The 24,362-nt window shown below is 43.3% G+C and overlaps 1 protein-coding gene across 2 annotated transcripts in view; it reads left to right on the forward strand.

The window, feature by feature from the left end:
- LOC109414697 (eukaryotic translation initiation factor 4B) overlaps positions 1-15,335 on the forward strand; it is a 25,551-nt gene extending 10,216 nt beyond the window's left edge. Inside the window, exons 2-5 of one of the 2 annotated variants that reach the window (XM_019688530.3) lie at positions 4,904-6,295; positions 6,530-6,605; positions 12,747-12,954; positions 13,028-15,335. In XM_019688530.3, coding sequence (XP_019544075.3) covers positions 4,904-6,295; positions 6,530-6,605; positions 12,747-12,954; positions 13,028-13,084 — 1,733 coding nt within the window. In that variant the 3' untranslated portion in view covers positions 13,085-15,335. Of the gene's footprint in view, positions 1-4,903; positions 6,296-6,517; positions 6,606-12,746; positions 12,955-13,027 lie in introns of both variants that reach the window. The other variant, XM_019688529.3, reaches the window with a different exon arrangement.
- The last annotated feature ends 9,027 nt before the right edge of the window (positions 15,336-24,362 follow it).

Raw genomic sequence — 24,362 nt, forward strand, 5'->3', positions numbered from 1 at the left:
AAAGTTACGAAAATCAACTGAAAAAGTAAGTAAATCGAAATAGTGCTGATTTTTGATGAGCTGGGAAGAAAATCAACATGATCGAAATAAAACCAATCTAGAGTGCGGTGCAATAATGACTTCAACAGTTGTCAAACCACCGGTAAGACAAAGTTTGCCGGGACAGCTAGTTCCAAATAGATTTTTCGAAATCACCTTTTGACAGCTGAGCAACTGCTTGACAGCTCCGCCCAGTACAAAATGCGACGAGGGGTGATTCGACAAATCGCTCCCATACAAACTTCAAACTGATTTTTAAATAGATTCCCGAGCACCAAAATTCATGAAAATTTGGATTGCATGCAGATTCGGAATATGCAATTTTCTCAACACCGCTGAAGAAGCCAATTGATCAAATGTCAACCTATGCATGCAACACATCAATTCGCGGCTTTTTAGGTAACCTGACAAGAAAATAGTCTCAGACCATATTTGGGACAACCGGTAGTATAGTGGTTCCAGGTGTCCCGGTGAGACGTAAAGTTTAACTAAACTCATGCATGCTGCACATTAAACAGCGGAATTATAAAAGTGAACAATATCAATGTTAGTGATAAATCAAATCGTGGCCTTTTGATAGCCTGGTATACGTTGGGTAAGATTACAAGAGAAAATATGGTTGAAGTCTTCATGCTATATCGTGACCACCCTAATAAACGTTAACGAACACCATACACGGACCGTACTGTAGACGGTTCAACAATGCCACATACTGTTCAAATTGTATCCCGAATGGGTGGTTAAGCACATCTTATGGTTATCGTTTATGCGGGCATAGCGATCTCATCAAATCACACCATTTCGGATTCCTGCGGTGTAAATATATAGGTACTAGGAAAATTATGATTTGATCGCATCAATTCCGAATAAAGTTGTTTCAATCTCTTTTCGCGTCTAAACTTACTGCGCAGATTTTGGGTGCGGCTGGTTGAGTTCTCGCTCTTCCCATTGCAATTCAAATTTGAATGGAAAATTTCTCTTTTCTGCCTTTTACTCGTAAGGAGATCAAACTTTACATGAATCGTGTTACTATGGATAATAAAATATAGCCTTGAGTGTGCTGCAAAAACTTTTTCGGAGATCGCAAAGTGATCTGTGACTGTGAAGATGGTCAAGCAGTCAACTGAGAGGTCTGATATTTTTCAGCTCTGATTTGTCGTTGAACATAACATCGGAATATGTGCCATCAATATTGGGTTTCTCATTACTGTTTAGACTACTGTGATAATTTTAAAACCCACTGAATCATCATTTTCCAGCGAAATTTCACACTAATTAAACTTATTTTGTTTGCCTGTTGTGCATCCGACGCCCCTGTCATGAACTCAACCGAACTTGTTGTTGCGACCATGGAAAATCTGGCAGCACTTCTCCTATGTTATGCTAGGCTCTCTGCTGACAGTTATGCTGCCACCAGTAGACGTCATCGTAGTTTAAGTCAGTTAGCATGCAACCATCATTGTAATATGTAACTCGTTTTTAATTTGTCTGTAATAAAGTCTAATTATTTGTTTATGTGCGCGTTATGGATTAATTCAACCAGAGAACCCACATCAGCCATCTCGTCCAGAACCGCGTACATAAAAGTGGCGACGAGGATTGTGGAAAATCAGCGTTTTCAACGGTAGTGCAAGGATATAACCTCTAAAACGTATCCTCCCCGGAAGAAAAGGAAGCGGGATATGGAAGGAGACCAGCATATACCCCAGCATTCCACGCAAAATGGACATCCACAGCCAGGCATCAACCAGCAACAGCCACTTCATCAATTTCCTCCGCCGCCGTCAGCACAGTCAACAGGTAATGACGGATTACTGTACAACATCTTCCAGCATCTGCAGCACCAGCAAGCCGCCATGAACCAGATGCTGCAGCAACAGCAATTGTTCTTCCAGCAGCAGGAGGAACGTTTTCAACGCGCCTTTCATTCGATCAACCCCGAGGTACCTGCGAACCCGGAACTCATACTGGATTCACTCGCTAGCAACATTCATGAGTTTCGATACGATGCCGACAGTCACGTCACGTTTGGAGCATGGTATTCGCGGTATGATGATTTATTTGCGAGGGACGCACAGCGATTGGACGACGGAGCAAAAGTTCGATTGCTACTGCGGAAGCTAGGATCGGCAGAGCATGACCGGTATGTTAGTTTCATCCTCCCTGCATTTCCGAAAGATTTCTCTTTCGATCAGACAGTCCGAAAGCTCAAAAGTTTATTTGGTGCTAAGGAGTCTGTCATCAGTAGGCGCTATCGCTGTTTGCAAATATCTAAAAATCCAGTGGAGGATTTTGTCAGTTACACTTGCAGAGTCAACAAATCCTGTGTAGAATTTGAGCTCGGAAAGCTGAATGAGAACCAGTTCAAGTGCTTAATGTTTGTATGTGGACTCAAGTCAGAGTCCGATGCAGAGATCCGCACTCGTCTTCTGTCCCGGATTGAGGAAAATGATGACGTCACTCTTGAACAGCTTTCCGAAGAATGTCAGCGAATCATCAGCCTGAAGCAGGATGCAGCAATGATAGAGGCTTCGAAAGGACCACCGGAGACAGCAATCCACGCCATCAAGCAAGGTAAACCACATCGGCCCAGAAGAAGCCGAAGCAACAGTCCAACAGAATCAGAATCGTCATCATCTGCTCGAGATGTTTCATCTTCTCCTTGTTGGAACTGTGGAAGTATGAATTATGCTAGATACTGCAAATACAAATCGCATAAGTGTGGCGACTGTGGAAAACTTGGTCATAAGGAAGGCTACTGCATCAGTGCCAAGAAGTCATCAAATAAGAAAAACCGTTCGCTCCGGAATGTGGACAGCAAAGTCGTGTCTTTGGAGGTGGACACCGTCAGAAGCAAAAGAAGGTACGCCACGGTTGGACTGAACGGACACAACATCGATTTGCAGTTCGATACAGCGTCGGACGTTTCCATAATTTCAAGCCGGACCTGGAACAAAATCGGAAAACCAGCTCTACGTCCCGCGTCAGTTTGTGTGATGACAGCCTCGGATGAATCACTACAGCTGAAGGGTGAAATTACCTGCAATGTCACGATCAACGGAAAAAGTAAACAAGCAGTAATACGTGTTGCTGATGCACCGATTCATTTACTCGGAGCCGATCTTATTGATGCTTTCAATCTGGGATCGCTTCCGATAGACGCCTTTTGCCGTCCGGACAACAAGCAGTCGTTCGTCAGCAACTTACTCAGGATTGTTCGAGTAAATCCACCACGTTCAACAGCAGAAATGAAGAAACAGATAACAGCGCATCGGAAACCGCCTTCCTGAGAGTTCGTGGTGAGGTGCCCAAGACAATCTTTCAACCACGGCGTTTTCTTCAGAAGAAAATTGATCCAGTGGTACCAGATTCAGAAGGGGAGATGTTGCGACCATGGAAAATCTGGCAGCACTTCTCCTATGTTATGCTAGGCTCTCTGCTGACAGTTATGCTGCCACCAGTAGACGTCATCGTAGTTTAAGTCAGTTAGCATGCAACCATCATTGTAATATGTAACTCGTTTTTAATTTGTCTGTAATAAAGTCTAATTATTTGTTTATGTGCGCGTTATGGATTAATTCAACCAGAGAACCCACATCAGCCATCTCGTCCAGAACCGCGTACATAAAACTTGTGTATGCCAGCCGCTGCGAAGTCGTGTGTGAAATTCGACTGTAATAATGAATTTCGGCCGAGTCTAAATGGGTGCAAATGTCGCTTCCAAATCGATGATGGCTTTGGTAAAATTATTGCTTTAATATGTATAAAGTATTCTCAGGATTCAGGAACATTTCGGCTAACGTCGACGAAAAGATCATGACTACATATGGGACGAGAAAGGCACTATCGCCACTAGGTGGATTAATCTGGGTTTTTCAGTATTACATTTGTCAGACATTCATTAATAGTTAGTTATGTGACTAGTTGAAAAAAGTTCATTTTTTCAGCACGAGTCGTACATTTATCTAACGAGGCTTGCCGAGTTGGATAAATACGAAGAGTGCTGAAAAAATCGAGTTTTGCAACGAGTTCCATACAAAATTTTATGCAAAGATGTTTTCATAATGCAACTCATTTGAATTGCATAATGTTCATAATGCAACTCAAATGAGTTGCATTATGAACATTATGCAACTATTTTCTATTATGCAACTCATTTCAGTTGCATTATGAACCGGTACGGAAAAGTTGGTAATTATGATACTGAAATGAGTAGTATAAAGTTGAAATTATGACACTGAATTGCATAAAGAATATTATGTTATCTTGCCAACAAATACATATCATACGAAAGCTTTTGCAAGAAATTTATACAGACTGACATTCATTTGTTCATTTAATTTATTTTGCATGTATTACATGAAATTCAAGATAAAACGGAATCAACAATAGTATACAATAATACACAATTCGTGGCTGTCAATCTCCAATCTCGGTCACGCCCAACGCTCGCCAGATCACGCTTACCTGGTCCACCCATCGAGTTCTCTGCGTTCCATGTCTTCTTGTGCCAATCGGATCTGTATCAAACACCAACTTTGCGGGATTGTTGTCCGGCATTCTTGCAGCATGCCCTGCCCACCGTGTACTTCAAAATAGGATTGTACTATTTTTCTGCATTTGTTAGTTCCCAGAATTTCTTATTTCCCCAGAAGTCAGTATGCAGCTTTCCAAATGACCAATCTCCCCGTATTACAGATATGCTGCCTATACTTCTCATGCGATTTTCTCAATGTTTGCATTTTACAGCTTGGTAAATTCACCGGAGATTCACTATTCCAAGATTCACACACTTTCGTCTTGGGCCGAAATTGTAAATGATACAATAATTATATACTAATTGTCCTTTTCCTCCTACCCACAGGCAAAAAAGGGAAGAAGACTTCCAAGAAGAACAAGCTCTCGCTCGGAGAGTTCCTCACCGATGGCAACGCGGCTGCGGTTTCGCAGATCCAGGTCGCCGTTCCGGTCAAGTTGAGCAACTGGGCCGACGAGTGCGACGAGGACGAAGATGATCGTCCGGTCCGCACCCAGATGATTGCCCTTCCGACGGCACCGCGGGCCACCCGGCTGCTGAACGATGACACCGTTCCGCACAACCCGCCCTACCAGGCGTACATCTCCAATCTGCCGTACGATCTGACCGACGGCGATGTGTACGACTTCTTTGCCGACATGGAGATCGCTTCGCTGCGTTTGCCGACGCGCGACGATGGCGAACCCGGACGGCTCCGGGGATACGGATACGTGGAGTTCGTCAAGCGGCAGGATCTGATCGATGCGCTGTCTATCACGGAACCGGTCATTCACGGCCGTCGCATCCGCATTGACCTGTCCAGCGAAAGCGATCGCGGAAGACAGCAGCGTAACCGCGGCTACGACAACTACGGAGGTGACTCGGATCGTCCTATGGGCAACTGGCGTGATGGACCTCGCGCAAATGCTGATCGCGACCAAGGCCAGAGACGGCCCTATCAGAATAACTACAATCGCGATCGTGGAGATCGCGAAGATCGTGAACGCTACCCCTCAGATAGCGGTGCCGGCGGTAACTGGCGTCTCGGAGACCGACCCACTCAGCCTCCACCACAATCGCCACCTTCCAGCCGGAGAGGCTACGATCGTGGAGATCGCGGTGATCGTGGCTTCCGGCGAGGAGGTGATCTCTCCGGTGATCGCGGCGGTCGACGAGATCGCGATGACGGACCACCGATGGAGCGACCAAAGCTTGTCCTGCAGCCACGCACATTGCCACTTCCGGAGAAGCCCAAACCGGAACCGGAAGATTCCGAAGAGCGCGATTCCAGCCGGGATCGTAAGTACGATTCGGAGGCTTCCGAGAACAAGGAAAACGAAGAGCAAAAAGAAACCCGCCCAAAACCAACCCCAGTGCCCGCGGCGAACATTTTCGGAGCGGCCAAACCGGTGGACACCGCTGCCAAGCTGAAGGAAATCGAAGAACGAATTTCCGAGAAGCAACGGCTGGAGAAGGAGGAGCGCGCCCGCAAGAGGGCTGCTGCCGCCGCCGAATCCGCCGCGGCCGTGGCCGGATCCTCGGCCGATGAAGACGGCAAGGAAAAGTCCGACCCCAGCAAGGACGAATCCGCCGAAGAACATTCCGACGAACGCCGGGAGCAACCGGAAGCGAAGAAACCGGAGGAACCCGTCAACTGGCGGGTGCGGACCACCGACGACAACAACAGAGACAACGAACGGCGGAGGTACAGCCCCTCGCGGAACTACACCAAACGATCCGGTAAGTGCTTTTTGGTGGGGGAGAGTCCAATAAGTGTCCGTTTCTCGCTTCGCCATGTGTTTCAAAGGTGCCACCATTTCGGGTAAGGGCCTTCGATTGCGGCATCGGAGCTTGAATGGGGAATGAGAAAACTGGCTCCGAGGGGAAATTTTGGGAAGGCTCTTTCCCAAAGTGGTGGCCTGCGGTGTTTTAAAGGGGATCCTTGTTTGCTTATCGTTGCAGATGATTACTCAGACAATCGGGACAATCGGGACCGGGGAATGAACCGGGACAATCGCAACATGAGAGACAACAGACGAGATTACAATCGGTAAGTGGTGATGGTGATGATGATTTTAGAAGGTAGACTTTCTGGAAGCTTTTGAATAGTATTGTGCGGGAGCAGTACTCGAATCAGTCTGAATTTGAGTCAAGCAATTTTTATTACTAAAAATTCTGAAATTCCTATGGTAGTTCATGAAGGAATTATCTCTGGGACACCTGTAACTTTAGGTGTACCTTTAAGAATCTCTCTAGAAAATTATTTAGGAAATGGCCCATAAAGGAGCTTCTGAGGGAATACCATATGGCAGTCCCTAAGGTAACATTACGTAAATAGTGTTTGATTGTGTTCAGTACAGTTGGTATTCTTAAGATCGGGGATAAGGATTGTTAACAAAATCCCTGGATTATCATGAAGCGCCTTCAAATGGCTTGGATCACGTGAAGATCAAGTGTAAGCCCGTGAAACTCCTTAAAACTGCTTTGGAACCTCCTGGAAGCCTTTGAATCTACCTCTGAAACCTTCGTGGAACGATAGTGTTTGTGACCATTCCCAACGGTGTTACCATTTTGGATGCGCCGGCGTGTCGGCCAGAGTGAGAAACGTATCCTGGTCTTGCGGAGAGTGCCTTCGCCATTCGACGGACAACGAGGCCTGGATGAGGAGCTTGAGAATCTTGAGCAGGGGATGGAGAAGAAGAGGTAAGCCATGGAGTTACAGATGATCCTCCACAGGAAAAGGCTGGTGCACCAGAAGAAGCTGTTCCTGATGCGACAAGAGGTAGAAAGAGAAATGCGCGAAGTAGTGGAGTTGGCTTACGAAAAGGAGCAAATGGAGCTATTAGCCGAAGAAGAAGCGCGACGAAGTGTTGAAGCAGGTGCAGAGGAAGCTGGAGAAAGCTAAGCTCGGTTCGGCGAGGGAAGATGTAGCGGAACTGGAAGAAGATGGAGTATCAGGAGGCGGAAAAGGAGGATGGAACAGCCAGTAGAAGAGGTGTCTGAGAAGCGAAAGTCGGGCAAATCGAACCGGAACATAGCTAAAGCGGCCAAAGCAGATCGTGAGAATTAGCGTGGGGCCTTCAGCAAGTTCTCCACACCGAAAACATTTGAGATTACACCATCCGTCCTGCATGACAGAATCTCGTTCCATGGGTAACAAGAAAACTCCACTCGAACACCCAGAGGTGCAGAAGAAGAACACGCTAACGCCGCTCAGCACAAAAGTGCATGATTTCCAGACTACACCAAAAATGTGTAACCCTTGCACATTCACAAAATCAGCTCCTGTGTCCGCAAAATCGTTAAATTCGCAAAAATTTTTGTACAGCAATCTAGCTAGGTTTACTAGTGACCTTGGAAAACAAAAACAATATCGACATTTCGCATCTAGACAAGTGTACGAGCTGTTTTTGAAAATGTGTAACTGCAACACATTTTTGTGTGGTCTGGAAATTATGCACTTATGAGTTGGGCTTACACATTTTAGTGCTGAGCGGTTTTACTGTGAAGAGGCCGTGGTTCGAAGAAGTCGCTCAACGTTCGTACCAAGCCAGCGAAGCAAGTGAAGAGGAGTTCGAAGATTCAGAATCGAAATCGGAAGAAAATAGTTCTTCGCAGGAGAAAGGCTTCGCAATGCAATCCAAGATAATGGTGCGGGCGGTTCAACGAAGGCCCAACTCTCCGCTCGGCAGTTTCTGTCGAAGAAGCTATCGACATTCACGGGGCGCCTCGAGAAATGGTCGATGTTCGTTAGTTCCACTGGATGCGGTAAGAAGCAGCAGTGCAGCACCGCAATTCATCAAAACCTTGCGGATGCTGTACGGTTGTAGGCTTGAGCAGTTGCTGAACATGCTGCTGTCGAACGTGCGGAAGACACCGTCTCTAAGAGCGAACAAGTTGGCATCGTTCATCCACTTCTGTGTCGTGGTTGAGCAGCTAACCGATCATTTGAAAGCGACAGGTCTGACCGCGCATCTAATCAACTCGATGCTCATCCAGGAATTGACGGAAGTTACCGGTCAGCACGCAGCTGGAATGGGTGCGGTATCGGAGGAAGGCTCAGCTCGTGACGCTCCGGACATTGTCCAACTTTCTCACGAGAATTGTCAAGGATGCTAGCGAGATCACTCCGTATTGCGAGTCAGCTTTTGTCGCTTCGGATCAAGCGTTCAGTAAGAAGAAGGGAAGAAAGGAGCATGAAGGATTTCTGCACACGCAGACGAATCGGGAGAAGAAGCCCTGCAGGATCAGCCGCTGCTACCATCGTATCCGGAACAGAGAAAACTTCAAAGGATGCGGTTGCTGGAAAGATAGGAGGCTTTACGGACGTGGAGGCTCTGTTATCTGTGCCTCAGCAAACACGGAAGTGCGCGCTGCAAACTCAACATGTGGTGTAACGTGAACCAGTGCAACGAACGCCACCATACGCTGCCGCATCGAGCAGGGTGTTAGCTAGCACTAACTGCAACGTGCACCTACATCGGCATTCAATGATTTTCCGGATGGTACCGATTACTGTTGGGAACCACTGGACCAACCTAGTGATCAACCGATCGCTACCACCACCAACACTGCTATGCTCACTGGTAGCAGCTTGACTGCTACCCGTAGATGCGCGAAGCATAAATATTGAGCTTCTCGAGAATTGTTAGCATTTCGACAAGTTTCTCTTCGACCTCTAGGTTGCGCGCCAGGGTATAATGTGTGTTGGGCACTTTGCGACGATTAACTCAAATCCGCACACCAGCGCACAATTTGCGCGCCGATTGCCTATGCGCCAAGTTTTTCACTAGCCAAATCACTATTAATCAGTGGTTTAATGAAGTAAAAGCGTTGTCAATAATATCTTTGTTGTACATTATTTCCAGACATAAGGAAGTTCAATGTTTTAGACAATAAATGGAACCGAACCCTAAGAGAGATAGAGCTCTTGGCGCGAACCATTTTGACACTTGTTTATTTACATTTTGTATGGCGCACAGCCCGGCGCATGGGCTGTCGGCGCACGAGTTGTTGGCCGGTATGCGGATTTCAGAAAAGATTCGCAATATTTGTAAACAATAATAAATCAGCCATTGTAATAGTCCGCGCGCTTCCCGCGAATGTTTGTATTTTGTTGTCCGTAGTTTTTAATAAAGTTTTATTCGTGTTATTAATGTACGTTCGCGTCTAATTTATGTGCAACGATGCACTCGACCACCCCGCCGGCGCGTACGTAACAATTACCTTGTAGGTACAACGGGAAGCGCAGCGTAGACACGATTGCGTGTCAATCGCTTTGCATATCCAAGACGTAACGCAACCGCTCCGAGTAACCTGGACAGCGGGTGGACAGAGTGGAGAAGCAGTCCCAAAGAGTGGAACTCTTCGTATTGGCAAGAGGATCGACGCAGCGCTTCCGCATCAAAGCCGCCCATACGGTGGACAGATTGAAGTTGCCGCAGCAATCAGTCTTCATGGCAGAGGTCATCGCAGGACATTCCCACCTGCGAGGACTTCCTGTAGCTGAATTCTCGCGTGGAGTTCCGCTAATCCTCATTGGCCTTAAGCACATCCATCTATACGCCCCTTTGGAATTCAGAATCGTCATACCTGACGAACCAATCGCTGTTCGGTCGATGTCGGACGATCTACGGGCCAACGTGCATAGGCCGAGGCGTCGGTCATCACTATTGCGAAACGGTTTCGAATCAGGAGTTGCACGGCATGCTGCGAAGTCATCACACGTTGGATGAGTCGATGATTTCCGTTGCGCTGTTGCCGGAGTTCGAAGAAGACAAGCGAGCGAAGGCGATCTTCAACAGCGCGTCCGTAAGAGTGGGTGACCGTTTAGAGACGGGGCTATTGGGGAAGGAAGACGAAGTGGAAGTGCCCGACAGCTATACCATGCCGGTGAAGCGATTCCGTTGCCTTGAAAGGCGGCCGCTTTGCAAGAAGGAGGTAAGCGAACTGATAGAGGATTATGCGGCGCAAGGCTACACTCACGTAGCTATAGAGGCGAAGCTACAAAGAGACGAATCAACAAGTCTTGGGAATAGTGTCCAGCTGACGACGAGTTCATGTTCGTGGCCAAGTTTCGGGAAGATTTGGCGCCGTATTTTTCCGGCCATCGTCGACCGACCAAAAGGGTAGTGATGAGAAGTGTCTTGAGTCTGTTCGACCAGTTAGGAATGCAAACTTTCTTCGTGATCCCCGGGAAAATGCTTATCCAGGACCTGAGGCGCAGCGACAGCGACTGGGATCAACCGATCGACGACGAAAGCGGCGAGAAGTGGGATCGCTAGATTGCTCGGCTCACCGAGATCGAAAAGGTGAGAATTCCTCGCTACTACTTCCAAGGTTCCATGTCCGTAAACTACGATACGCTACAGCTCCATGTGCTGGTCAATGCCAGTCAGGATGCGTATGGAGCGGCAGCTTATTTTCGTGTCCTCACGGACAATGACCCAGTGTGCTCGTTGGTGATGGCGAGGTCATAGGTGGCTCCGTTGAAGATGATGTCCATCTCGAGGCTAAATATGCAGGCAGCAGTGATCAGAGCAAGGTTGTTGCAGACGGTTGTAGAGGCACATTCGATAGAGGTCAAACAGCGATTTGTCTGGTCGGATTCCAGATACGTAATCTCGTGGATACACGCGGAGCAGCAGAGGTACAAACCGTGACGTGCGTTCCGGATCCGGATCGAGATTCTCAGTTTCACAAACTACAGCGAGTGGAACTGGATACCAACGAGAATCAACAACCCCCGTCAACTAAAATGAGAGCTCGTGAAGCCCCTTTACCATGCCCTTAACCTTTCAGGACGCACGTCATCAAGCTGCTTGAAACTGCATCGCACTCGCGCTGCATAGGACGAGCGCGGTTTTTTGGTAGTGTTGTACTTTTTACAACGGCGTGCGTATTGAAGGGTTTAAACCTTTTTGGAACCTCTTGGCATCCGCTGAAACCCCACTGAACCCGCTGTGGAACTGACCTGAGAGTCTGTAAGTTCCTCTGGAATCCCCTGAAGTTCCTATGCAATCCCTTGAAACGCATCTGAAACCCCCGTGGAACTCACCTGAGAGCCTATGAGAAGAGCCCAAAAAATCCATTTCAAATCGCTGAAATGTCCTGGAACGTCTTCAAATCGTTGGACACCTCTGAAATCCTCTTGAAACCTCCTGAAACTCCTTGAAATGCTTCTGAAATCCATCTGAAACCCCCGTGGAATGTCTCGCGACACCCCATTGGAACTAACATTAGATTCTTTGAAGCTCTGAACCACCTACAACACCCCTTGAAACCTCCATGAAGGTCACCTGAGAGCCTGTAACGCCTCTTGTAGAACTCACCTGAGAGCCTACAGAAATCCCTAAAATCTCTCTGAAACCTCCTGAAACGCCCTCATTACCTCGAAACTCACCTAAAACCCCATCGTTGAAACCTCCGTGAATATTCCCCTAGAGATAATCTACGTAGCCCTCTAAAATCTTTTTAAACCCTCCTGAAAGTCCTTCATAACATCCCGCCCCTCTGAAACTCATCGGAGACCCTGTGAAGGCCCCTAATTTCCCTCTGAAACCTTCGCAAACACCCTCAAAGAACTTGAAACGCCTCGGAAACCATACGTTCACTTGAAACACCAGTGAAGCTCACTTGAAATCCTGTGAAGCCCCCTAAATCTGAAGGTCACTGAAGTACGTTGAAACGATCTGAATCTAATAGAATGGCTTGAAACGTTCCTGAAATTCCCGTAAGGCTCAGGGGGAACCTGTGGAGCCCCCCTGTAGCCTTCTGAAACCTCCTAAAACCCTCATTTGAAAGCCTGTGATGCTCCCAAAATACCTTCTGAAACTTCCTTAATAGCCCAGAAATGCCGTGAAACAACTCTGAACTTCCCTCCCCTTCTTCTGAAACTCCCTTGAAGACGTAGATTTATGTCAATTCAAAGATGGGAAAATTTGTATGGAAGGTAGACTTTGGTCAGACACTTCCTCCCGCCAAAAAGTCTACATGGTTTATGAATGGCCCATTGAAGTGCTTCGCAATCTTTTTCAGGGCAATCCCGATCAAGGTTCCGACTCATTAAATGGAGATTGCAGTGTATGGCAAGATGCCGTCAAACGACCATTATGCCAAATGCCCCCCAACAAAGTTCGTATAGACCTTACATCGCTTATAACTCTGGTTCCATCTTTCCTCTCGTCAACAGGCCAGGCGATCGGGATCGTGACCGCGGCTACCGGGGAGACCGTGACCGGGACATGAACCGCGGCGGCGGCGGTGGCGTCGCCGGCAGTGGCCGTGACATGCGGGACGACCGCGATCGGCGGGAAAATGTGCGACCGTACGACCAGCGAGATCGCGATCAGATACCGATCGAAGAGCGTATGCCAAAACTCCAGGAATCGACTGGACCCGTAAGTACCACCGATCGTTCGGACTGATGTTTGTGACAGAGAGTTCATAACCTGGACGCTGTCTCTTCCGCAGAATCTATCAATGAAGAACACGTTCGAGGGATTGTCGGCGGACGAAGTCGACGATTAAGCCTGCTGTCCAGCCACCAGTAAGTCACATTTGTACGTGCGCGTTCCAATCTCAAATCTAAGCGAAACAAAAGAGAGGTAAGACGGGGAGGGTCCTCCGGATTCAGTGAGGGGGACCGTAAGTTCACAGGAGAAGATCAGCTAACTAAGTAGTATTGGTAATTATACAAGAAACACAAGGGAGAACCGATTTCCGATTGGAACCAATAGATTTTTTTCGATTCAAAGCGGACAGAAGGACGACACAAGGAAGTACTAGGAGGAGCGATCAATATAGATATCAGAAAACAGGAAGAAGCAGAAGGACTAGCACACACAGAGATCACATAGGGACGATAGCGACGGAGTGTGAGACGCATACACACCTACAGACAGACAGACATACACACTCAGAGACCGGGACCGCTAGAAAGGGGGTCGGTCACTGACTAGGGGATAGGTTACAATAGCGCTTAGAGTGCTAGTTAAGTCCAGACTAAGACAATGCTGCCGCTGGCAAGGAGCTGACAGGGCGATGGAAATGCTGTTCCTGTGCCCGCGAGTATGGGCAGCATTTCCATCGCCCGGTCAATTTCAGCAGCCAACAACCGTGTGTGCGTGTGTGTGGGAACATTGTGGAACGGACAGGGGGCCGGGGTAGAATAGATGAAAGTTTGTAAAATATTCTCTTCGCCGTGTGTGTAATTTATGTGTATGTACCCAAATCGAGACCCGGCTTTCACGGTGTTTTACCGAACTTGTGCGAATGTTAGTGTTATAAGGGTTGATGCGAAAGTGTCCGTCTGTGCGTGTGTGGTGCATGTAACACATAGGAAACATTTGTTCTAAGAAAATTTGACCGTCGATTATTGGATTTCTGTTGAACAAAATGCTGAAATCGATGACTGAACGATGATGTCGTTCCTACGATTATCACGAAAAAGACAGTCGAAGTCAGTAGTTGCATTTTTTGATAAGACAATTTTACAATCACACACATACACACATACATTGATTGCAGTAGTAGCAGCATGGAAACTCAATACTCGTTCACTATCGTAGTATGAATAGTATATATGTATGTAAATCCAGAGAAAGAGAATCCACACGAGCGCAGCAGTGCTGTACAGAAGTTGAAAACGAATACAAACCGCAGTTATCAAAATCCGTATGTTTGAAATCTTCCCTTTACCTATATCCAAATCGGCAACATTATGATTTTTACTCATTTTCAGTGCTACCAGCTTGGCTTTGAAATGGTCATGTTAGTTTGCACATACTCACACACATACATACCACATACAGACAAATTTGAAATTTCTGCTTTGATTCGTTTTGGCCAACTGTGCGGCACCGATCCGCAATGATCCTCGTCAAGCCTTCGACCAGTAATCTTCGTTTTGCATTGTTTCATTCGTTGGATTCCTTCTCCTTCGTCATCGTCGTCGTCTTCGTCAGTGTGTGCGTCTGTCTCATCGGTGTAAGAGTTTAGAATACGATGTGTGTGACCATGATTTGAATTCATAACGAAGAGAGATAGAGAGAGAGAGTGTGTTGCCGAGAAACAGAAAAACTGATTCCAAACTGTGTGCTGATAGAATGTGTTTAGTTTTTTGTTCTGGCAATGATTTCCCCCAGTTTGTTTCTTCTATTGTTTTCTCTTTTTTATACATATATAAATAGGAATGTATAACATTTACATATTTGTGTTTTATTCTATGAAGAAAAGCTGCAAAACAAACTCCCGCGACCCCAAAACTATTGTCGGGGCAGGAAATTGCTTTATTGTTATGAAACAATATTCGCTGATGTTAGGACGCACTATCGGTTGATTAAGGTTAGGTAGTCCAAATCTGAGCAAATTATTATCTGCCGTCGCCTTCTTTTGCGTATGATATACAACTTATACAGAATCACACACATACACCCATACCCTAATAATAAACTGGCAACGTTTCTTTACAACTAACAAGGAAGCTCTTGCTCATAGATAATCAAGGATGAAGATATAAGCAAAATAGTTAATTTACTTGTTTAATAAAAATACATGGGGACTGTAAAAAAAAAACTAAAAATTATTGCCGCTTTTTTGTCGCAAATTAGTTATCTATTGATGCTGATTTACATATTTTCTGTTTTCTTCCGAGGGCGTATAAAGGAATTATTTAGTTCTACTACTACTAATTACCCGTACCCATATGTAAGCTACCGCATACGGAAAGCTAGGAAAAACTAAACTGGAAAAGGCAATTACAAGCATATACATCTAAGGATATGGACCCTTTATTTTTCGTTCGCCGAAATGTGAATATCACTGCCAGATTAACTGTTACCCGATAGATTAGTGAGCTCGTTTCGTTCTGTTGTTGTTTATTTTTCTCCTATGTGATGCTTTTGGTCATAAGCTGCAATGTCGTTCTATCTGCTAAGTTTGATTTTCGTTGTGTGAGATAAATTATTTGATTGTCGATTGTGGCAAAGGTGCTAATGTGTCATATATGTCATTTATTTATGTTGCTCATATCTTTCAAATGACGTTTCAACAATCAAATCCAATGCTGCTTCTAACAGGTTGCTATTCAGTATTTAAAAATACACTTTGAATACATCTTGAATAGCTGCCCGGCGTCCATGACGAAAAGTGTCACCACATTCTCTACAGTTTCATCTGGAGCTAGCACAGAGGCTGTCAACAAATAATGTCATTTAATTGTTTCGTTAATCGATGAAGAGCTCCGCTGGAAGTATCCTCCGGTAACAGTACCAAATTTGTGATCGCCAGTTGTCAGTTATCAGAGGAGATTAAGATCATCAACGAGGTTTGTGCGACTACGTTTACCAATGCCCGTACACACAGTGACACTTCAACGTTCCTGCAGCCCCACAAATAGGAGGACAGTGGGAGCGGATGGTGAATTAGATTAGGAAACCTAGTCATCCTGTGTTTCGGAGATTGTTATCCACTAGGCTAACAGGGCAAAATTTATGTTGTGTGTATTTGTGATTTTAGTACGCATTTGTAGTGTTCCACTAAAATTTGTTATATTTATAATATGCATTTGTAGTGTTCCTCTCAATTAACGTATAAGGGCTTAAATATATCTAAACTTGTAGTTGCACGATCTTTATCCTATTCTGATCAAGTTGGGACAAACCTATGGGGCTGTTCATAAACCACGTAGACTTTTTGGGGGTAGGGGGTTTGGATCTGGCCAAAGTCTACGCCTCATATACAAATCATTTTTTTTTGTATGACAAAAGTCTACGAGAGGAGGAGGGGCGGTCTGAGATGGTTAAATTTTAGTCTACGTGGTTTATGAACAGCCCCTATTCCTCATTGGGTGGATTGTCGCAACAAATTTGGGTTGCGACATTGCCATTATTCCGCGATAGTTTAAATTTGATTCAGTGATCTGAACAAATCGGCATTCGTTGGAGAGATGTTGTTCCACGTGTAGCCGAAGTTGACTGTGCCAACTGCTGTTGGATCTTCCAAATCCAGCGCCTCTAGCGGATTCCAAGTTTCTCGAGTTGGGATCTCGATACACATCGGAGCTGAATATTACATGCAGCTACTCAAGGAAGAACAGGCGATAGGCAACAAATGACGGCCCAAGTCTGCAGGACATCGTTTTCGGATGAATTGTTTCCAGTTGCTTTCCCAAGATTCCGACTGGTGCATCGTACTTCTAACCCACGTTTGTTCGACGGTGGAGATTCAGAACCAACTCACAGTCACGCTGCCGAAGAAGAAGCTAATAAATATCTGAACATAGGTCACATGAAAGAGATTTCCGATGATGAAACGGGTCCCGAGCGAAATCTGATAGCAAACGGAAAACGCATTTTGATGTTGTGATATTGCAAATTTTGATAACTCAGGTTGTTGTCGTTTTGGTCGTTTAACGGTTAAAACATCAAAGATGAGAGCAGAAAAATGTTCCTGTGACAGCAAATTGAAAACAATTCCTGCTATCGATGATAGCAAATTGATAACTGTTTTTGTTATCAGCACAAGAAAATTAAAAAACCGTTAAAGGTAGAGTTTTTCGATTCATATCAAATCATAAATGCAATAATACAATTGCACTAATATCCCTAGAATTACTTAACATAGTTTACTAAAAGATTTAAAAACTAATGTAACTCTTGTAATATTCTGGCCACACTGTACTGGTCTAAAGACGCTTCTGAGTGAGTGAGTGTGTGAGTGTGAGATTTACCGTTTAACGAATAGCGCCAGTCACACGATGCATATATTGATCAATAGTTGGCCGTTTTATGGAAACATTGAATGTATGATATTGTTCAAAAATAGATTGATATCAATCATTCAATTTTTCCCCTATCTTCCGTTTGATCAACCACGCAGCAATATTTCAGGCCAAACATGTCTAAAGGTCCTATCTGCAGAAGAGAGGCTCTCTTTGGTTTCCCTCTCTTTCTTTAATATCTCAGCTGTTTATTTGTATTATGATTATCTCCTTGCATTGAACGATGGTCAAAACAATCGTCTTTTAATTTGTACTGCAAAAACAGTTTAAAATTGTACCATTACATTGCAATAATTGAAAGAGAAAGTGAACAAAGAGAGTCTCTCAAATGCAGATAGGACCTATTGAAATGTTTGGCCTGATATCCCCTCCATAACGCATTTTACTTCAATTTTCTCTACAATATTTCCCCACCTTCAAAAATTTTACATCAATCCGAAGATTGTTCAAACCATGGGTCAAATTATTCCATGGATCAATTGATTGGTTCAATATTTCCCCTCCAGATCAACCTATCATCCTTTCAATGCAGCAGCGCGTAATCGAGAGCATCATCATTGCAGAGCATTATGCCGTGTTGCCATATATTTTTTTAATTTAAATAAACTTCAATAGTTAATGTATGATACAAAAAAAATACAAAAAAAATAAACTTAATTCAGATGTAATAAATCATCGAACAAAAGAAACAATTTATGCAGAAGTATATTTTTCCCAATATTTTTTATTTAAATGTAATGAATCCAACGATTACAATGCATTAGTGGTAATAAACAGTTCACAGCTTTTTTTGTGTAATCTTATAACTCGGTTGGTGTGCCACCGAACTTTGCACCGAAATTACTGGTGCACTGGCGGTCTCTAACACCAGTTAATCAATAATTCGTGTAGCGGACCTGGTGTGATGGTTAAATCACGTGACTAACACGCCGTGGATCTGGGTTCGAATTCCACTCCCGACAAATTTGCAAAGTGTGAGTTCTTCCTTCGGAGGGGAAATAAAGCGTGGGTCTAGAGTGTCCTTCCCGGGACATCCCGGGACAAGAATTCCCGGGATTTGAGTGATTTCGGGATTTCCCGAATCCCGGGATATCATTTCAGAAATCCCGACAATCCCGGGAATCCCGGGATGAAGACAATTTGTAGATAAAACTGCCAAATATCAAGGCAAAAACTTTATCTGGCCATTTTCACTTTCGAAATATGAGCGGTTTTCTCACACACCACCATCGGGCTTTGGACACTAGGTCATACTTGAAAAAAAAATCAATCATTAATGATAAACTTGGTATCATGTTATGCATTTCATTCATCTTTTTCTATTTATTGGTTTATTCAGTAGCAGCAAGAACAAACTGGACATAGCCCACATATCATGTGTGTTCATATCACCACCTTCGTTCAGCTTCTACTGATGAACACGCAGTGCGACTGGCAAAACACTCGTGTCGGTGTTATAACTCGAACCTCAGTTTCGGCTCCGTGTTTCAGTTTTGGTTGGACACGGAGGCCGAGTGTTTCCGATTGTACAAAACACCAAAGCAGTGAGCTCGGCCACAGTGCCTGGTGGCTTGGCTGCATCAGAGCCACTGAGTCATAAGGGACGAGAAAGAGACAAAAGGAGCGGCCAAGTACTTCACTCTCGTCGTCGACCAACAGCATTTGCAACTGGTGCTGGAGAATGAACGACACCGAGCGCTTGAACTCGCACGAGTGTTTTGCATAATCGGAAACACTCGGCCTCCGTGTTACCCGAAGCGTCAAACACCGTGCCCAGTGCCTGAGCATCGCCACCGATACCGGTGTTGAGCCAGACACGGTGAACAGACTGTTCTTGGCGAACATAACGTTGATACTTTTATATGTATTTCGTTATTGACATTTGTACATCAAGTAGTAGTGCAGTACATTGTATAGACATTTTATAATACTTCTTGTGATGGATACAGAAATAACCATAACCTAAAAAATAAATATTTCAACTGCACAAAAGCTAAACAATTCAATTTTCTGGGTTTTATTGAAATTTTAAAAATCCCGGGATCCCGGGATTTCCCGGGATTGGCTAAGTATTTTGTCCCGAATCCCGGGACACGAAAATTGGCCGGGAAATGGACACTCTACGTGGGTCCCGAGATGAACTAGCCTAGGGCTAAAAATCTCGTTAATACCGTGTATGCACCAAACTTTGCGCAGTTAAGAAAAATCAAATTTCTAATCGTTATAAAAAATACAAATAAACAAATAATATCACGAACAACATGCTCATACGATAGACTAATGATCCTTCTTTGAGTCTGCAATATTAAAAAAATCATAATATGAACCAAAAAATACTTAAAATAGAAAAACTATTTCATTGCCTTGTTCCTAACTTTGCGCACAAAATCTTCGATTGTTCCTAACTTTGCGCATGGTGTGCCTAACTTTGCGCATGCTATGGATTGCTTGAAAAAGTCATCAAAAATACTATTATTTAATGTTTCCCCATTGAACTAAAGTTATTCAGGTAGTGTGCTCTTAACTGATCTTTGTTGAAATACTTTGTCCTACGGGACAGGGGCGACGGAGGCCTCCGGCAGTTCTTCAATTCGTCTGCGGTTCGTACTAGGCACCTACCCTGTGAACAATCCAAAATTCATGAGGGGTTTTCCCGTGGGTAGAGATCCAAAGGTAAAAGCTTCCTGATAAATGGAGTGGTCGTTACGGATAGGAACAATAAGGGATCATTTAAATATGACGTCCATCTTTGGTGGGAGGGGGGTGGGGTTGGGGTTGTCTGGAAAAGTGTGATATGCCATGTATTAGGTATAGGTACTATGAAGCGTGACGGGGTAACCCGGGGGAGGAGGGGGTTCTAAAATTCAAAAAAATGGTGGACGTCATATTTGAATCGTCCCTAACATTGACCGCCGGAAAAGTCAAATGAAGGACTGTTCACAAATCACGTAACATTGTAGACAGACCAACAAGAGTGCCTGCCGTAGTGCTACGGTTCATACAATTTTCTACTAATTTCCATACAAAATCTGCTACATGGTGGAGGCAGGCCTGAAATTGTCAATACAATTGTTACATAATATTTAAATGGTTCATAAGTCATGTATTCACGTTCAACATGCATTTACTGAAAGTGCGCAAAAATTAGGAACACAGTGCAAATATTGGTTCCAAACATTGCGCACCACTATTTACTAGTTAAATTGAAAAAAATATTACGAACTGTGATTGATATTACTAGAATATCACCTTTTTTGTCAATTAACTGCAAAATTAATCATCGTTGCACAGTTTTATCGAGGAAAATGTTGATTTTTAGTAGAGTTACTTCTTGGCAGCCGTGTTAAGGCGAGGCAAATTTTGACGTTTTTGTGTATTTTTTGTTTATTATTCAACATAAACAAAGATTTTATGGTAATATAATTTTCGTCAAATAATGTTTATGTTTACACAATGCTAGTGCAATGATTAAACTGGTGAAAATGTTGACATTTAGTTATTTTTTTAGTTATTTCACAAGAATGCGCAAAGTTTGGACCTGCGCAAAGTTAGGTGCGCACACGGTACTGATAAAAAATTAATTAATAACTTGCACATTATGGTGGCTTACTTGCGTTGCCTATAAATAAGAAATACCCCTTCTGACAAATAACACCCTTCAGTAGTAATTTTGTGTAATGTCGAAATATAAAGGTAATTCAGCAAGACGGCGCTGAAGGTGTCTCGAGTTCAATCCCATGTGCTGTCTAAAAAGTTTTTGTAATAAAAAAATATGTCATATGTTTGAATATGTAAAAATGGTAAAGCTTAGAAGAACAAATAATGTAAATAGAAAATTTATTAAAAACAACATAAATACAAAATTTACAGAAATGCATTGTATACATTATCTTCCGCATTATTGGCATTGGGATCGGTAGGACTGAAAATCAACCGCGCACACACCGACGACGCATTGATTCAATAAAAGGCTTTGCTTTGCTAGCTGTGCACGTATGATAAGCATGCACGGACATTTGTTTTTTTCTCTCTCTTCATGCATTAACTTCTCTCATACTGCCTGCACCCTAAAACGAAAGTACACAGCGAATGAGTAACTTGCGAAAAGACAAAGGATTTTTCACTCATATTTGCGTACGACTGGATCAGCACAAAAAATGTGCTGATCCGGTATTACACAAATTTGCGTGAATTTTCACACAAGTTTGCATGAAATCTTTTGTCTTTTCGATCGCTGCGTGAAAGTTACTCCTTGCTCTGTGTACATCGATCTTTCCGTGTGGAGATTTTCTCTCCGTTCGAACCTCGGCTAGCTCTATCTCTCTGGAAAGGGGTAATGTCGAAGATATTAGATTGATATTTGGTTTGATCTGCGTGATTTCATCAATAATCCTTGAGAAAGAAATAATTGATGGAATGGTGGAATAAAGGAAACAAGAAAGCGCTGCCAAATAAACATTTTCAAGCTCAAGTAAGTTGCGCATCGTAAATTTTCATTAGATTATTTAGGAATAATGTTTAATATTTAACATTGGTTTATCATGTTCTATTCTTTTATTTCCACTAACGCATATGCGGTTTTCTAGAGCCTTCAGTATAAAATGCTAGAACTATATAGGGAAACTCAGTATATTTTCGACAGATTTGTTCTCTTCGTTTTATCTAAAGCCTCAAGTTTGCCAATGAAACTGTTTCAAGCTATTCGGACGACAAAAACTTCTTATGGAAAAGAGAGAAAAACTGCCAAAAAATCCCAAAGTCACTCTCAGGACATATAATTTAATTATCGTTCAGTAATCATCAATCTAGCTCTAGAGAAATCTGTTTTAACAATAACTGATAAAGCAAACATTTTCAATTATAGACGAAACAAACAAATCAATATGGCAATAACCTCTTATCAGCCTTTGTTTTCTAAACCTTTACTGCTATACATATTTACTATGACATTAGCAAAAATCAAAACTTGTTCGAACCTAACTGTTAATACTGTTTAAGCTCCATTTTGTATGAAATATTTTGATTCAACGATAGAAGTTCATAACTTGTGTTAGTAATTAAAAAACATTAACCTTCTCAAGACATTAGGAAAAATAGCATGATGAATTAGTAAATAGATCCACTATTTAACAATTCATCATGCTAATCGGAGAGATTGGGTTCAATAGATAAGAGTTTATGAATGCTTACAAAAAAAATCGAATATGGCGTAATAAATGACCAAAACTATCAAAAAATTATTTTTTCATAATTATTAATGGAATTGAATACGCAAGCGAAGTATCGAAATTTGCACTTTTCTAATGATCAAGTCTGTATTATATTTACAAAGCAAAAACGTGACTCTTTATTCCTAGAAATTTGCTTTCAAAGCATTCCATAAAATTCAATTGTACTGGCCACCATGAACGCCGTGAACCACGCGCTGAACGTTGGTGAATTGCTATCTCTTCCTCACTGATGGAATGGTCTTCGCTTAATGTGCTGACTCTTTTGCCCTGCTGGATAGATCGAATCAAACAACTCAAGGGGAAAGTTTGACAAACTTGGATGATCTTGATGGTTTGGTCAAACTGGATGATAGTGGTGGTTGGATCGGTTGGATCAATCTTTCGGAGGGGAAATATTGAGGATATGACCACCAACCTCAATCCTCGCTTTTGCAGGTTGGTCAGTATTTATATCAAGATTCAACATTATCATCCATGTTCTCCTCAATAAAAATGAATGAAATACATTTAGCAATATTTCCATCAAATTGTGTTTCTTGATGAAGTTGAAGGAAAGATTGAACCTCTTGGTTGAATCAACTTATTGATAAGTGTAAATGGCACTAATGTGTGATTTTTGAGTGAGTGGTACAGTGTGATTGATGGAAAAGGTTCTAGAAGAACGAAATGAAAAACCTCAACCAGTTTGTAACGAGCAACCGGCGAATAAAGTTGTGTCTCACAAAACCGCGTTAAGTTTTTGAATCCCGAGAAAGTGAAACGGTTTCCGGTTATACTCTTAATATTTACACTAATTAAAATGACAGCAAACCGAAAGCAAAATTTGAAATCAAATTAAGTAAAGATAAAATCCCTGGCCAAGTTCGCAGGGGTTGACGGTATTAAAGTGAAGGAGTTTTATTTTGATTATTGTGATGTAGTGTTCTTTTGTGAAACATATCACCTTTTTAACACTTTAATGCGCCTCCAACGGTTCATCACGAACCGGCTGCTGCAGATGGAGTATGGCTGATCATATGCATCAGATATGCTTGATAAACACGGAGGAACCGCTGGGGCTTAGTAGAGTCTATTCCCAAGCAATAGTTCCAAGTCGGTTGGATTTGAGAAGGTTTTGATGATCGTTACAAATCCTAATAAAAGTATTATAGGATTTGTGACAGGTTTTGGAACCTTTTACAGCCAGATGACTTCAAAATGTTGTTTGGGCTCTATTTCCCACGTTTCTCGGTTGATTTTGATTAGTGAAATATTAATGTCATAGTCGCTTTTTCGAATTTTTAAAATGTTAGGTACTTGATTATATTTTCTTTAAGGCCGCACGGGACGACGTGTAATTTTTCCTATCTTCCCTCTCTTTCTAACAATTTGCCTCGCGATGTTGAAGAAGCAAATATCAATTTCCACTGCACTGACGTAGCTGAAAATTTAGTCGATTGTGCACCACAAGTGAGCAAATGAACGATCAAATTTCTAGTCAATAATATGAAGTAGAAGTTGAGATTTGCATCTTACTAGCAACAGAGCAATGGCGGACGATTCAACCACCTCCGGCCTTAAATAAAGCAATTAAAATCAACCGAAAAATTAATAGTGGGAAGGAGATTTGCAGCACTTAATTGTGCTGATAGATTCGAAGCTAACATGCGAACACTTAAACGCATTGTTGACGTCAATGCGTTTGACGTGACATTTTGGACAAAAAACTGACTGATTTTTATTAACTGAACAACGTTACTTTTGTATGACTAGGTTGACATTTCTAGGCCACGCATGAGAAAATGACATGGTTCAT

The sequence above is a fragment of the Aedes albopictus genome, chromosome 1, assembly GCF_035046485.1.
Source record: "Aedes albopictus strain Foshan chromosome 1, AalbF5, whole genome shotgun sequence".
In the NCBI taxonomy this organism is placed as follows: domain Eukaryota; kingdom Metazoa; phylum Arthropoda; class Insecta; order Diptera; family Culicidae; genus Aedes; species Aedes albopictus.